Genomic DNA, 16473 nt, shown 5'->3' with positions numbered 1-16473 from the left:
TATCTCATATTAGCAAGTCAGTATCTTTTATCATTCTTGCCACTCTTTGGCATCAATGGCATCAATTTAACATGGACTTTTACTACAGTCACAAAGAACCGCCTTGCCTTTGGTCATACTAAAAGCCTGTGTCTGTCTGGGGCACATACATCTGTGTGCTTGTGCCAAAAAGAGAGAGATTTCCTGTGATGTTATCTGTAGTCCCACAGGACACAATATGAATTCAGTGAGCAGTGTTTCAGCAGCTTTTCCAGACTGTATTTTTTTTTAAATATAATCACCTACTCGACAATCTCCTGAGCTCTTCAATACAGTGGGTGGACTATCGCAGCTTAAATTGAGTTTTACTAGCCTTTTCTCACAAAGTGCTTAAACTCCTTTTGTTTGGCCAGTTCATTTTTTAGGTGCTGATCGACTGTAGAAAAATGGCAGCAATAACTCAGTGCCTTTATGACCATATCCAGGATTGTATAGAGGTGTGGGAAAACTGAAAAATAGTGTTAGACCACAAACATACTTCTAGTTTTTTGTTTTGTTTTTTTAACTTGACTATTTTACAAAATCAAAATGTTTACTTACACTATTATTCATATATTTTGTAAATTGTAATTAAAAATTAATTTTTTGGATCAACCAAAATAATAATTATTGATGTACAGAGTCAGTAGCTTTACAGTTTTAGATTGACTTAAGTTTCAATGTGAGAGGTACAATGAAATATTTACCTGAACCTTACGTATTTATAATACGTTTACATTACGTGTTGTGACGGGCTGTTTGTCTATTTTGTCCTGTTAAAATGTGTTTTTATGTCTTACACACTTCACCTGGACTTAAACTGGACAATTCATTTTATGATTCCCGGTGTGCTGGTGTGCATAGGTGGTGTGCCCCACTATGCCGCTTGTTGGGTGTTTCATCTGAACCCGCCAGCCTGCCTGCCTGGCGTTGTTTGCAGTGTGGATGCTGTGGACGTAATGTCTGCATCTCTATGTCGAGTTTTCCCGCTTGCCGTTTGCGGTCTGCTGTGTACTCGATCGGGCTCTGTCGTGAACATCATTATCATCGAGTGTTCCCGTTTGGCGCTTGAGGTCCTGGAGGTGCAGTTTGACGCGGTTTGCTTGCACGAGGGACTGTTTGCTGTATTTTTACTCTACTGTTTCTGTTGCACAGAAAATCTAGCAAAATATGGACTTGTGACAAGGCCCCTGAAATAATCAGGTCTTCATTTTAAGCTTTCGTTTAGTGATGAGGGATTTTTTTTTTTTTTTTTTTTGCTAGACAGAGAGCAGGAGAAATACCAAGCGAGTGTCTCAGAGCCAGCAAAAGCTATGAAAAAAGTGACTGTTTATCTCACAGAGTAAGATGCAGCCTTCAGAAATGACATGCATGGTTGTTGTTCTCACTGGAACTTTCTACTGTAGCCAAAGCACAATAAAGTCAGTTAGCCATTTCCAAAGACCATATTTACAAAATATAGATTCTGGGAATCAATACTCTGGTCTCATGAGACCAAATCAATCATTTCGGATCTAACAGCATCCAAAATGTTATGGTGTTGCTAGAGGAGGAGTACAGTGAGAAGTGCCTGATTCCCACAGTAAAGTTCAGTGGTAGTAAAGCTCTTATATAGGAATGTATGAGTGCTGAAGGTGTGAGGGAGCTGTGCTTTATCAATGCTGTCATGAATTCCCACACCACTGTGTAATTTAATACACAAACTTGAAACAGGAGATGTTACCATATCCTCATTCCCTGCATTGTTGGGCATTTTTGTAGAGAAGAGTTGAGCAACACTCCCCATTAAAGATCAGGGTATTTAAGGAGCTCATCATCAGGGAGTTAAACAGGACAGATGTGACAATTTTTCATGAACTTGTACACTCCGTGCCAAGAAGGGTCAGAGCAGTATATTCAAAATTATGGAGGGCATGCTAAATGCTAGAATATTATACATTTGTTGAATTAAATCAATCCTTCATTTAAACAAAATTGGATAATTTAATTATTTTATGGCTGTTAATGACATATTTTTCTGAGTTTTTATTATGTATATGTTTAATACATATTAGTTTTGCCATCTTTCCATGAATTGTATTAGTGATCATAAAGAAAATACATCTTTTGTATTTGTTCAGAGGGGGTGTACTCATTTATGCTGTGCACTCTATATTTAATTAATATTTCGTTGTTTTCACAGAGGAATCAAATGATAATTAGCAAGAAAATGCAGGACAGAAGCATTTCAAATTCCTCTTCCTGTTGCATTCAGTGAACAGCATTATGAAGCACTGGAGCTTTCAAGTATAAAAATGTAGCAGTCAATTTCCAGAAAACATCTGGAATGAGACGGAGGTGAAACCATTGAGGAACAGGTCACTGCAGGAGCCTGTTTTATAATCTGCAGCAAATGATGACGGATTAACTCATTATTTTTGGTACAGATTTTTCTCCAGGTTTACTTTGGGATGGATATGAAATGGCTCAGATGTGCATTTGCATACATTAAAGGAGAGGTGGTTGACATAAATACAGTAATTAGTTGCATTCTAATGAGCTGATGGTGCAGCCAACAGCAGTGACTGTCTGCAGGTTACTGCTTGACAGCTTTTACTGTAAGTAGGAGTCATCACCAGAGTTCTGTGAGGCGGGGGAACCCTATGATGATTGTTTTATCTTCTGTTCAAAGTCAGCGTGAAAACAAATCTGACCCCATTTACTTTCTTAATGCATAGTTCAATACAACCTTTCCACTAATATCACTTAGAACAGTGGTTCCCAATCCTGGTCCCCCCACTCTGCACGTATTGTATGTCTCTATTACTATTAACGCACCTGATCACGAGTTGCGGATATCTTTCATAAACAAAGCACTTGCTTCTGTTTGGACATGCATCAATGAAAAAATAAACTGCGGGACGTTCTTGATAATAAGCAGTTAAGCGCAATAAGCCATGGAAAAGATCTCAATTCTTTATCCGCGCTAACTGAAACGTACCCGAAGCGCACGCACAGAAAGCCCCATCTCGCAAACATGCAATCCCAAATTCGGTTCTCTTTAGTGCCGTATTTCACTTGAATGGTCAGATACACACAGAATTATTTCAAAATATCTGTCTTTGAGTATTCACGTCAACATAGTCGGTCATGTCTTAAATGTAAACAGCTGTGAGTGTGTAACATTATATTAGATCCATGCTTTAGGTCTTAATACAATAACTGCTGCTGTCTGTGTCATTAATGTTAATCAAACAACAAAAGAAAAGAGGGAATCACTGGTCTTGACTTAATAACTTTTGTATCTTTTATAAAAGACTATGCAGTGACTATTTTTACATTTGATTATTCAATTTCTGTATGTTTTCTTTCTTGAAACTTCTGTTAAATAGATGTAAAATGAAAATGTAAAACACTGGTAAATTTGTTATATTGTATTAGTTCTGTTTGATATTTGCATCCTTGTTCTTATGTAACAAAGATAAAATAACAAAAAGATCTATATTGATTATTAATATAATAATCATTTAGAGTTGGAGGAAAAGATGCATTGTGAGGCATTGAGAATCGCTTTATAATCATTGCCCTATGAATCGTAATCAAATCGTGAGGAAAGTGAAGATTCACACCTTTAGTTACCAAGTATGTTTTCTTTGATTGTCATGTATACATTTTTTTCATTGATTATCGCACAACTGCTCCTTGTTTTGTTCATTAATTCTTTGATTTATTGCCCTCAGTTTAGTTTGGGGGCATCAGAACGGAATTGCTGTATGTGCACTCTTAGACAGTGCACATACAGCATATTTTTTCTTCCATATTTTTTGCAAAATATACCTTTAGGGGTACTAAAATGCACATTTTAATGATAGATGAGGTGCAAAGTTTTCTCTTTAAGGGTACTGCCCCAGTGACGAGCTATTTTACCCATAAAGGTACAACTTTTTTTTCTTTCTTTTTTTTTTCTGACGTAACAGCCACTTTTCACCATCTAAATCCATTCCCGACAGATAAACGTTTCACTCAAAAATACATCACATTATATAAGTAAAGCAGGTTTCAAACAGCAATTTACATCGATTTATTTATTTATTTATTTATTTTATAAAATAAAAGATATGAATAGGTAATTTACTGTTTGACTTTAAGTGCAAATGATGAATATTTTTGTTCTGTAAAGGCAGATTAGATTTTGAGAACTCAGACTGTAGTGAGATTGGAAGGAAAACCTGGATGGGATCTCAGTCAACCAAGACAAAATTCACAGGTTAAAAACAAAATTCATTTGGACAAAATAGAATAGAGTTGTGGGATACGGATATGATATCAAAACGGAAGGGGCTGCCTCAATCTAAAGACCCATCATGTCATTAATTTGTGATATGGTAAGTTGATTTTATGGCCTGTTTAATTGCAGCCTTGTAGGTAGTCACCTTGTCAAGTTCACAGGTTTTATGGCATCTGAGTGCTGTGGATAATTATTACTTGCTCTCTCTCTTTGTCTCCCCCTTTGCTCTTTTTTTCTCTATCTCTCCATCTCTCCCCCTCTCAAAGCTGAGACATAACCAGCTCGGGAGTCTAGTTTACCCTTTTGGATAGTTACCAGAGTGTACATGATTGGTGTATTGAGTTCAGCCCTAAGATTGAATGCACTGACCCTCATCAAATGCAAAGTGTAATGGTCTCCTAAGCATACGCCATATTTCTCAAGGTGGACAGTGATGTACACAGCAGCTTTCGCACAGAAAGAGCTGCGCAAAGCACAAATAAGACCCAGTAATGCTCAAAGTAGATTTCATGTCACTTTTAATTTGTATGATAATAGCCACACTTCCTTGTCCTACCTATGCTCTGTGCAAACAAAAATATTTCCACGTTGAAAATCTGTGGCTCAAAATCTGATTTAAACCTGAAAAATAAAGTTTAAGGGTTATGCACTATTATTAGGTCACTAATCAAATAAGCAACTTTGTGACACTGATCATGTGACTCTGCACAGTCAGTCAGATTTTCTTCCATTGACATTCAGATCATGGAACATTTTCATCAGGTTTGACACTTGTGGAGTTGATGCACCCTTGAGTGCTGCTGTCAAAAGAGGAACAAAACAAATACAATAATTCTTAAATTCATTCACTCATTGTTATGTTATAATTGTCATAATGTGTATATATGATATGATACTACTGTTTTGTATTGTATTAAATAAATTCAGCCAAAAAAAAAAAAAAAAAGCTTCCTGACCCAAACATTTGAAGGGTAGTGTATTTGTAATAAAAGATGTATATATTGAAAATTGCACATTAGTATGTTGTTATAAATATTATAATTCCATTGCTCTGTAAACATTTTACTGTTATTTTTATTTGTGCTTGATGTAGTAGCTATTCAACAGAATGGCTTTCCTTTGCATGTGTTAATTTTTTTTATTTGGTTTGTTGGCGATGCCTCAGAGACATGAGATTTGTGTGTAGAGAGTGAAATAGAGATGGGGGAGGGGAGAGAGAGGGAGCAGCCACATTATCCATAATCCAGTCACAGCTGTCTGCGGTTTGGCGACACTGCTACAGCAGGTCCCTGCTAATAGCTCTATATTTCATAGCGGAAAACGCCCTGCCACAACCCACTTGATGTACGACAATGTCTTAGTTTCACCCACAACCTCCCCACCATTCCTACCCCTCTTCTCGCACGCTTTACTGTCCTCTCCCTCAAACTCACAGTCTCTCTCTTTCTCTCTCGTCTTTGTCTTGCTCTGCAGTTTGATAAAGCATATGCCTACAGCGTCCGCCACATGTTTGGGAAGGAAGGCAAGCGTACTGACTACACCCCCTACAGTTGCATGAAGGTGATTTTGTCAAACCCACCCAGCCAAGGCGACTACCATGGTGAGTCATACTGAGCCAGACTGTTGGTTTTATATGCGATCGGCCCCCTGAGGCCAGTGTTTAGTTCCGTAGCGAAGAGAATTAAAAGACTGTTTAGTACGCAGGTGGTCTTGAATTACTTATAAAAAACATACCCAAGTCCACTCTGCCTAATTGATAACACCTGCTTTTCGCAATGCACATAATAGGTGAAATCTTTTCGAAATTGAGCATCACTGTTCTGCTCACTATGAAGGCCAAAGAGCTTAAAATTGAGTATGCCAAATGGTGGAGGGCATTAATGTCTGATATGTGCGGGGTCAGTACACCATCACAAAGCTATACTGGCACTGTTTAAAAGTGAAATGTTGCATTGATAACATAGCATCAAATATTTTTGTTTGTAACAAAAAAAAAATGTTTACAGCTGTTAAGACTGCTTGAATTTTGTCCTTTTTTAATGCCAAATATTGTCTTATTTCAACATGTGAACTTACATGTCATGTTTAAAAATGACAAAAACATGACAAATGTTTAATTATGTAACTAAATTAAACTCAAATGTTCCTTCTGTGTATATATTTGTGTATGTATATGTGTATATATAGAGAAAGTTGCTAATACTTTTATTCAGCAAGGATGCATTAAATTGATCAAATGTGACAGTGAAGACATTAAACATTTGTCATTTACAAAAAATTTCTATTTCAAATACATTTCTAACTTTCTATTCATCTGTGTTTATTCCTATATATATTTATGCAAATATTTCCTGCTGGTAGTCTTTGGGTGTATGAATTCAACTGAGGGTTATAAATCCCTGAAAAGATCTTCAATTTCCTAAATTTTCAAAATCAGTCGTTAGGACTCTCCACCCAGGATCACATGATCATAACTGCAAAAATACTTATTTGAACCATATGGACCCTTCACTTATGGCTTTGTGAAAGGGCACTTAGTTAGATTTAGATCCTTTTTTTGGAAACAACCCCACAAGTAGTACCCCCATCCTGCAGTGGCCTTGAAGGGCACAAAAAAACATATGGGTCGTGTTTCTTCTGTCCGGTGGAACATATTGGTTTGGACTGTTTGTGATGCTTGTAAACCCATGTTCTCCTTCTCTTCACCTTCTTCCTTACAGGGTGTCCATTCCGCCACAGCGACCCTGAGCTACTGAAACAGAAGTTGCAGTCCTATAAAATCTCCCCTAGTGGGATCAATCAGGTTTGTCCGACGACTAAAACACACACTTGAGCAGGCTCAGCACAATGTGCGAAGACCGAGAGGTGTCCACTTGGTTAAGGGGGGTCTGTTTTAAGCGAAGTGTCATTGAGATTGTAAAGTGCTTTTTAAAATGTACTTTGGCATACATTAAAATGATTTGCATATATTCACCTCTACATAACCATAGACCAAACAAAATCTTCCATATATTGAGTAGAAAGGACATTAGCTTGACAATTAAAATGATACGATTGTGTAATAATCATAGAAAAATGGTGCAATTCATTTTTAACAAGGCATCCCTGAAAGCCCCATCCTGCGGTACTTTTGGAATATTAATGAATCTGCTGTACTTCTGGAATATTAATGACAAAAAGAAATAACGCTCTGGATTCTCCAGTGTAATGACAGCTTCAGCTCTCTGTGTTGATTACTTTGACCTTTGCTGTATCCAGTGATTTGATGCGTTCTTTAAAGTACTCTTAAAAGTCATTTCAGCTGACTTTTTTTCCCCACACATTAAAGCAGCTGCAACGGGCCAGGAAATGAGATGGACCAGCCTTGCCGTAATGTTTTCATGGAGTTATAATCCTTTGACGCTAATGTAATTAACGGGCTGGTTTTAATAAGGCCATTAAGTTCCATGTTAAAAGGCTCTTTAAAAGAATATATACATGAAGTCAAATGTTTTGTACTGTCTCTGGTTGTACTCTTAAGATTTATAGTGTATATGACTGAAGGTAGCTATGAAAAATTATAGGCTGGGTAGGCATTTGCTTCAGAGCGCTCTTCAAAGCCATGCCTCCTTCAAAACGCATGAATGCACACAGAAGAGTCTGCAAAGCATCATGAGACGAGTTAAATTACCTAAATATTATTGTCTCAAAGCACAAAACATTATAATAATAATAATGAACATAAACAACTGACAGAGCTCGCTCTTGTACCACCTGACTGCTGCAGATTCATTTTGGAGTTGATAGTGTTGCCAGAGCAACGCATAAATCTGCATCTGTGGTATGGAAATACATATTTTTTGAAAGGCAGGTACGACATCTTATCATTGCATTTGGTCCGAATGCAATGATTGGACAAATATTTTTCTGGTTCTAAGACTTCCACAGAAGATAAATGTTCATGTCTTAATATTTAGACCACTTCTATAATTGATTGCTGTCAGGATATGAAGAGAGTTTCAAATAGTATAACAAAGTGTTTTTAAAATAAATTACCTACCCTAGCTTTAATATATCATATAAATACAATAGAATAGAATAGCATTTGAAGAACTGAAAACTATTACAATAATAGTTACTGAACACAATGTTGATGTGTGCTTGAAATTCAGTTATATAAAGTACATAGTGCATGAAAATCATTCTTGGCTATTTGAGAATCGTTAGCATGTTCCCAATGTAAGGTGTGCTGGGGTTTTTTTGTTTCACATGGCTCATCCACTACCACCCATCGTGCAGTTGAGGGAAATGGCTGATGGCTGCCTAATGCAGTCCGACATGCCAGCCCAAGGGTAGCACATTTCCAATCCAATTAAATTCATAATTTCATTGGAGACCCCAAGCAGTGTCCTTATACACTCTCAGTGTTCAGAGTCTTAGACCTGTGGGCGTGTGAAGCAACAGCTTGATGTTCACCCCAGGAGCTCTCGCAGCACGTGGCACTCTCGCTGCAGAGCCAGCCCAGTGCGCTGGATAATTAAAAACCTCAGAAAATGTGAAAAGCCTGGGCAGTAGGGTGATTAAAATGCAGAACGTCAACCTTCTCAGTCAACCTGTCTATTGACAAAGTGACATTACAGTCAAAAGGGCGAGACTCCAGTCTGGAGGAGAGCTACTGTAGAAAACTCGGCTCACCTCTCTCACTCACAGAGCCCTTCACAGCGTGGCTCCTACCATGGGAAGTGCAGATTAAAGGATTGCATGCTTGGTTCACAGTTCAAACAGTGCAAGAAGCAGCGAGAACATGTAGAGTTCATGTGTAGCATGCATGTTATGGATTTAATCGCAACATTTTTCATGCCACCTCCTAATACTTAAAAATTTACATGGAGGAATTGCATTTGTAGTGTGATCGTTACTAGGTAGTAAGACGATATATTGGCAATGTATTGAATATTCACGTTATATAAATAATGATTTTACTACAAATAATAAATTAAGCAACATCATGAATATTTGCAAATTTAATGTGCTTTTTTGGCCATTGAAAATCCTTTCATGATCTTTCATTGACACCACACAAATGAAGTGTTAAAATGTTACAATATGTTACATACCATATATTTGTAGCAATAGCCAACAATATATTGTGTGAGTCAAAATTATTGTCATGTTCCATGAAGATATTTTTGTAAATTTCCTAACGTAAATATATCAAAATTAATTTTGTTAGTGGATATGCATTGCTAAGGACTTCATTTGGACAACTTTAAAGGCAATTTTCTCAATATTTTTTATTTTTATTTTTTTGCACCCTCAGATTCCAGATTTTCAAATTGTTGTATCTCTGACAAATATTGTCCTATCCTAACAAACCATACGTCAGTGGAAAGCTTTTTTATTCAGGTATCAGATGATGCTTAAATCTCAATTTCAAAAAATTGACCTTTATGTGGTCCGTGTTCACATTTTGAAGAGGGTGCTATAAGTTTGAATCATTTATATAAATCACTTCAATGAAACTGTTCAAAACTCTTATTCGGCGACTCCTTTGCATCATCACTAAGAAATGTTCTAGAAATTCTCCATATGCCATTTATATTATAATGTTAATGTTGCTGTTAATTATTAGGTATTGAATTGAGTTAAATTGATGCCAATTTTAGTGGAAAACCATGTGGAAAACACAATTTCTCCAGAGTTTTACTGGTTTAATTCATTTGATTAATCATTTTAAATCTAATTAGTAACAAGCTCTGTTTTTTACATGGTGTTTATTCTGATATTTTAAATTAGAGGTAAAAGTCTGAATATTTTAAGACAAGTGTAAAAGTGTGCAGTTGTAAATGTGTAATGCATGTTATTAGCTGTTCTTGGCTATGTTATCCGCAGGCAATATGTAAACCAGTTATTTTATCTTGTTTTTCACAGCATACGTTGCACCCCTTGTTGGTGTCTTACTGTATATTTTACCATTGCTTCCCAGTAGCGTTCGTCTCTGGAGCTTCGAGTTAGGTGTTGGATGGTGTTGTCTCTCACCTATAAATCCATGTATTATGCATATCTGCTCTTGCCAATGTTAGCTAAGATGGAATGCCATACTTTCTATAGGGAATACATGGTGTTAAAAGCATCACCTGAGGGGGAGGTCTGAGCAAAAAAGAAAAGGAAAGAGAAGCATATTGTAACCACTTCTCCATCTCTTTGATGGCATTTTGCCTCTGTCTCACCTGAAACCTCATAAATGTGTGCTGTCTCAGCAAAAATAGCACAGTGCATTGTTAACAGTGTTATTCATCTTTATTGCTCATCAACGACTGCTTAGATATTGATTTGACATTTTGGCCCCCTTTGTCGCACGGTTGGATGACACATGGCCACATTAAAAGCCTGATGTGAATGCGCCTCCAGACTCGTGATCGGATTCAGAAGTGGTTAATGCACAGTTTCTGACCACATTCAGCAAACCATAAATAATTATGTATCTGTGTTATCAAACTACTCGGGCTGTCCCCGACTAAAGATTTTTTAGTTGTTCATTTTAGCCATTAGTAGACTAATCGCACGTTATATATTAATTTAATTACTTAAATATATACTGAGGAGAATACTAAACCATAATGAATATATATTAGGAGTGATATAGCCTATTCTGTGCACGCGTAAAGCTTGCCGCACAGCTCATTTCCTTTGAGGATGTTTCTAAAGTATGGAAGCACATTAGACCAGATATATTTTTATCTGTCAAAATGGCAAAACACATTTTGAATTCTCCATCAAGGATTTGGTTTACATAACATCTGCGGTGCAATATTTAAGTGGCGTTTTCCATTTTGTGCTGACCTCCATCTAATCATGCTAGAGACACATTAGATGGAAAGTGTAAATAAAAAAATCTTAAATAAAAAACATCTAGATACTCTCTGGATATGAAACGCAAGTTCATGGCAAGTTTAAGGTGCTTTTGACATCTGATGCTTTTCACCGTTGTGTGGAACCAATAAGTGTTTTTTTTTTTCTCTCTCTCTCTCCTTAATATTTTGTTTAATAATGTAAGCAGATAACTTTTTGGAGCGTACATGTAAAGTAATAATATTATAAATAATTAAGACCCTTTTTTTCATCATCACTCTGGCCTTTGCCCACTTTTTTTCCCCCGTATTTGTCTTCCTATTACTCGCAGTCTCCCAACCGCTCACCACTTTCCTCTCTCTGTTTTTTTTCACAGGTTCTGGAGTTGGTCAAGGGAATGCACTATCAGCTGGCCTGCCAGAAGTACTTTGAGCTGACACACAGTGTAAGGATGCTTTTCATTTTGGCCTGCTGTAATTGGGCCTGCTTTTGTCAGCTCAGGGACAGCCCTGAAAAGTCTTTACAGAACATGACCATTGTAGTCACATCTGCCATTATCTGACCTCCAATAGAATCTTAATTTGTAATGCTTTGCAAAGTGATTTCAAGGTTCATTATCCCTCTGAAACGTGGTGTCCACTACAATGGACAGACCTTTTTTTTTTATTATTATTTATTTTTGAGCCACATGGGTGATTACATTTGATCCTTAGCCATAATTCTGTATGACTGTCCTTTTTGGCTCTGTCCCAGATGGTGCGCTTGATGTGAATTTGCAGACTTGCGACGACCGCTGTTTGTGTCAGTGAAGTCCATAATCCCGTAGGGTGTCCCATTTGACATTTGAGGGCTTAGGGTGGCATTTGGGACCTTTATGTCATAGTGTTCCTTTATTTATAACATCAATTCAGCATGGCTGATGGAAGTGGTGATGCACCAAGTATCTCTGGAATATCTGCAGTTGTATTTTACTGCAATGGACAGATGTGTAATTCTCTCTCTCTTTTTTTTTCTCCTGATTTTAATAAATCATGCATCAAAGAGTTATGACTTCAATACATGTACAAATTTTATCATCTAAAACATTTTGGTAAAGACTAGATCAACATTGTCCATTCAAGGTCATTAATATTTTCCCTGCATGTTTAAGGCTAATATTATAGTCATATTTTCAAGGTAATGGAAAATGTAAGTGATAAATGTGCTGAATCTTTGCTTTTTCTATTTGGATTGCCATTTCATATAGGACTTTGGGCTTTGCAGTTCCAATATGCTTTCTTTTGACAGGGGCGTAATAGCATTGGATTTGTGTGTCAGAGCTGGTTGAGAAAGCAAATGATTACAGCTTTATTTAAATGGTTATCTAATGGATTTCTTCTTATTTCTTCCTATTTTTAAATTGGAGGGGGTGGATATGACTCTGGCGGCAACCTTTCTGTATTTTTATTTATTTTTTTGCCGAGCAGAAAGAAATATTTCAGAGCTATGTCAGTCAAGATTACCTATGTGACACCTGTGCCCTGTCCCTCTGCTAAAAAAGCAGCCCAGCTGTCAGGTTGAGAATGAAAATGTGCACACACCAACGCCACACAAACAGACGGTATCTGCTAGGTGACAGGTTAATATGAAGAGGGTGAAGAGACAGTCTTGGATATGAGAGAGATTGGTAAACCTTTTCAGATGTTTGTCGGCAGTGTGTTTACTAGATGGATTTTAAACGGGCAAGCTTTAGTAACAAGTAAACTTATGATGAAGCCATTTCTCACTTTCTAGCAAAAGCAATTTTATAGGTTTTTATACTCATTTTTACTTTTCACTAATTTAGTTCATAGTTTATTTAACTTGTTTAATTTATTCACTTTAGTTTCATTTTCAGTAGTTTTTAATTGATCATGGTTTATTTATTTTTTAGTTTTCTAAAAAAGCTCACATCAGTTCTGTCTCTTGCACCTACGCATTGTGGTGGCAGAAAAAAAGTGGTAACAAGAGTGGGAAAACAGGCAAAATCCACAGAATAAGAGAAAAATGTCTTGTCTTTGAATGTCAGAATTGGAATGCAAAAAAAGATAATCTTCATTTTTATAGAATACCATCATCAAAGACTCTCTTTGAAGCTAAACGCAGAAATTTATGGTTGAAAGCAACAGAATGGACTGATGAAAATTGCATTGATTAGACTACTATTAAAGCATGAATTTAATGTAAATAATAGATCAAAATGATATTCACATATGCAGTTCATTGGGGGCATAATATAACAAAAAAATATAACATTTATATCTCCTAATTTAGACTTTTTAACTTTCAAATGTGAGTTTATATCACAATTCTGAGGGGGAAAAAGCGAGCTTATATACCGCAATTTTGACTTTTCTTCTCAGAATTGTGAGATATAAACTCAGTATTGCGAGAAAAGTCATAATTGTGAGTTAAAAGCTCGAAAATACCTTTTTATTCTGTGGCTTCCACTGCTGCTCCACCCACAAAATGCCATCGCTGTTTGCAAACACCCAAATGGTCTATTATGATTTAAAGTAACTGTTTTCTATTTTAAAGGGACCCAAAAATGAAAATTTTATGTTTATCTGCTTACCCCCAGGGCATCCAAGATGTAGCTGACTTTATTTCTTCAGTAGAACACAAGTGATGATTTTTAACTCCAACCGTTGCTGTCTGTCGGTCGTATAATGCATGTCAATGGGAACTCCATCTATAACAGTCAAAAAAACATGCACAGACAAATCCAAATTAAACCCCGTGGCCTAAGACACGAAACGATCGGTTTGTGTGAGAAACCGAACAGTATTTATATAATTTTTTACCTCTAATACACCACTATGTCTAACTGCCTTGAGCATCTGGTGTGAGGTCTGAATGCCGTGATTGCTCGCACTCATTGACATATACACGCGAGAGATCACATCCGGCGATTTTAGACCTCACCATCTGGTTGGTTGGTAAAAAAATTATATAAATACTGTTCAGTTTTTCGCACAAACCGATCGTTTCGTGTCTTAGGACATCAATGTGTCGTCACGAGCCACGGGGTTTAATTTGGATTTGTCTGTGCATGTTTTTTTGACTCTTATAAATGGAATTCACATTCACTCGCATTATACGGCTGACAGACGGCAGTGGTTGGAGTTAAAAATCATCATTTGTGTTCTACTGAAGAAACAAAGTCACCTACATCTTGGATGCCCTGGGGGTAAGCAGATAAACATCAAATTTTCATTTTTGGGTGAAGTATCCCTTTAATATATTTGAACATTTGAATTTATTCCTGTGATGGCAAAGCTGAATTTTAGTTTCTGTTTTAGTTTTCATTAATAATAACACTGTGTAGTAAAAGTCCCACACAGATCTCTGCAAGCACTTTGAATCTGCTGATGTTCATGCTTGTTGTTGATGCTTTAGCTCAATGTCGAGATGAGTAAATCAAAGAGCGCGTGTATAAATTTCTAATCTCTTGCACGTCTAGATTTATTCCCTCAATAAGAAAGCTTTATAACAGTGTTTGTGTCTGCGCCACCCCTCTTTTAATGCTGTAATGCACTCAAAGTGTCATTGATAGGATATAATGGCTTTTAATGGCTCCCGGTGAAACGGCAGCGCCTTTGCAGTCCAAGGGCATCATTTAGCTCGTGGCCCCGGGGCGCTCGGGACTGGGGTCATTGCTGATGACTAATAGCCCCGAGCCAAACAGTGCGAACGGCTTATGATGCGGGAAAATGAATAAGATGGCTTCCCTGATGAACAGCCTGCAATAACAGGATCTGAAAGATAAACTGCCCCCTCCCCCCCACCAGCCCAATGAAAATCACATCTCTAAAATTCATGACTCATATTTTAGAGTAGGTGAATGAAGAAACCTCTGACGTTAACAGGCACAATAAAACATTCTTGTTGGGGCATCAGTGGGTCCGCACCACCTCACTTTCCCTACATCTGATACGCGACGCCACAACCTTCTTAGCCGCAAAAACACGCTTGTTGTACTCAAGCGTAGGAGACTTTAATCACTGCCATATGTGCCCTCCGCTTTCACATCCGTGACACATAACAAATAGAAGCTTGCATTCCTCCCTCCCTGGCAGCATTTATTTAAAGGTCAAAATGTAATACTTCTCTGATGAAATATTTACACAACCGCAATAAATCAAACAATAGAAAGAATAATGAAAAGGAGGAGGGGAGCTGAGAGAGGCGGACTTTGGAAGGAGAGCTTGTTGCGCATCCACCGGATTGATCCGTCTCAAGGCCTCGGCTGGGATTGTTTCATGTTTATGCATATTTCATTTGGCACGGAGTCGCTGGGCGAGAGTAGTCCACTGTAATGTGTTAACTCCGAGATGGATCCGTGTAATGGATCTTTCTGTCCGCAGCTTAACTACCGCAGGGACCCCTGTGCACTCGATTCAGAGAGATGGGTTTGAAACTTTTGATTCATGAGGAGTATCAGGGGCGTGCTGTGATTGAAACATAATTAAACAGCCATATCCTCTGCACTTAGAAACAAATGGATTGTGCAGCGTTCTGAATGCAGTGCAGCTTTCAGGGATCCATCAGTGAGAGGCTTTGCCATAAACAAGGCTGAAACAAAGGAGAGATTAAATAGCCTAAATTTCCCTGTGTACCCTTTAAATGTTCCAGGTTCAATGTGGTTATTTAAACTTGGCTTAAAAACAAATGCACATTATTTCAAAAGCAACTATAGTCATTTGCTTACTAAACTCTCTTGCTTGTTGCAGGTAGAGGATGCTGGGTTTTCTCTTAATCATCCTAACCAGTACTTCACTGAGAGTCAGAAGCTTCTGGGTGGAGGCCGGGACATCAAGAAAGAAGTTGAGATGTCACAAAGAAGCCAAGAAAATCCGCCAAACATTTCCCGTCCATCTCAGGCAAACACTAAACAGGCCCATGAGGAGATGGGGGATTTAGACTCCTACTTCCAGGATGAATGATTTTGTAAAACTTTAAATCTGGGATTAATAGACCATATAGGGCCATTACTTGCATTCACTGTATTTAATACAAATTGTTTTTTCAATATTCAGAAACTTAAATCTTGTTGTGTTTTCCTTATCTTTTCGGTGATAAGATCTTTTTCAAATTGTGTTTTTATAAAAAATAAATAGAATAAAATTTCATTTTTCATAAAAGCATTTTCTGTTTTTACTTTTTATTTTAGTTATAACCAGAACTGATAACTCACCTCAACTCATTTAGTAATTAGTGTAATCATCATCTGCTCAGTCTCTTTCTTCCTGCTGGTACAGTTTTGTCTTGACATACATTATCACTCAAAAGTTTGGGATTTAATAAGACGTTTTTTGTTTTTAATAAATTAATACTTG

The 16473-nt window shown here is 37.2% G+C and overlaps 1 protein-coding gene across 1 annotated transcript in view; it reads left to right on the top strand.

Annotated features, from left to right (window-relative positions):
- Positions 1-16168, top strand: part of prim2 (DNA primase subunit 2) — a 63433-nt gene extending 47265 nt beyond the window's left edge. The window contains exons 11-14 of the mRNA XM_067385244.1: positions 5759-5885; positions 7006-7088; positions 11493-11561; positions 15868-16168. Coding sequence (XP_067241345.1) covers positions 5759-5885; positions 7006-7088; positions 11493-11561; positions 15868-16080 — 492 coding nt within the window. The 3' untranslated portion in view covers positions 16081-16168. The remainder of the gene's footprint in view (positions 1-5758; positions 5886-7005; positions 7089-11492; positions 11562-15867) is intronic.
- The last annotated feature ends 305 nt before the right edge of the window (positions 16169-16473 follow it).

Source organism: Chanodichthys erythropterus, chromosome 5, assembly GCF_024489055.1.
Source record: "Chanodichthys erythropterus isolate Z2021 chromosome 5, ASM2448905v1, whole genome shotgun sequence".
Classification (NCBI taxonomy): Eukaryota; Metazoa; Chordata; class Actinopteri; order Cypriniformes; family Xenocyprididae; genus Chanodichthys; species Chanodichthys erythropterus.
Note: the sequence above shows the minus strand (reverse complement) of the source record. Positions and strands in the feature narration are given on the sequence as shown.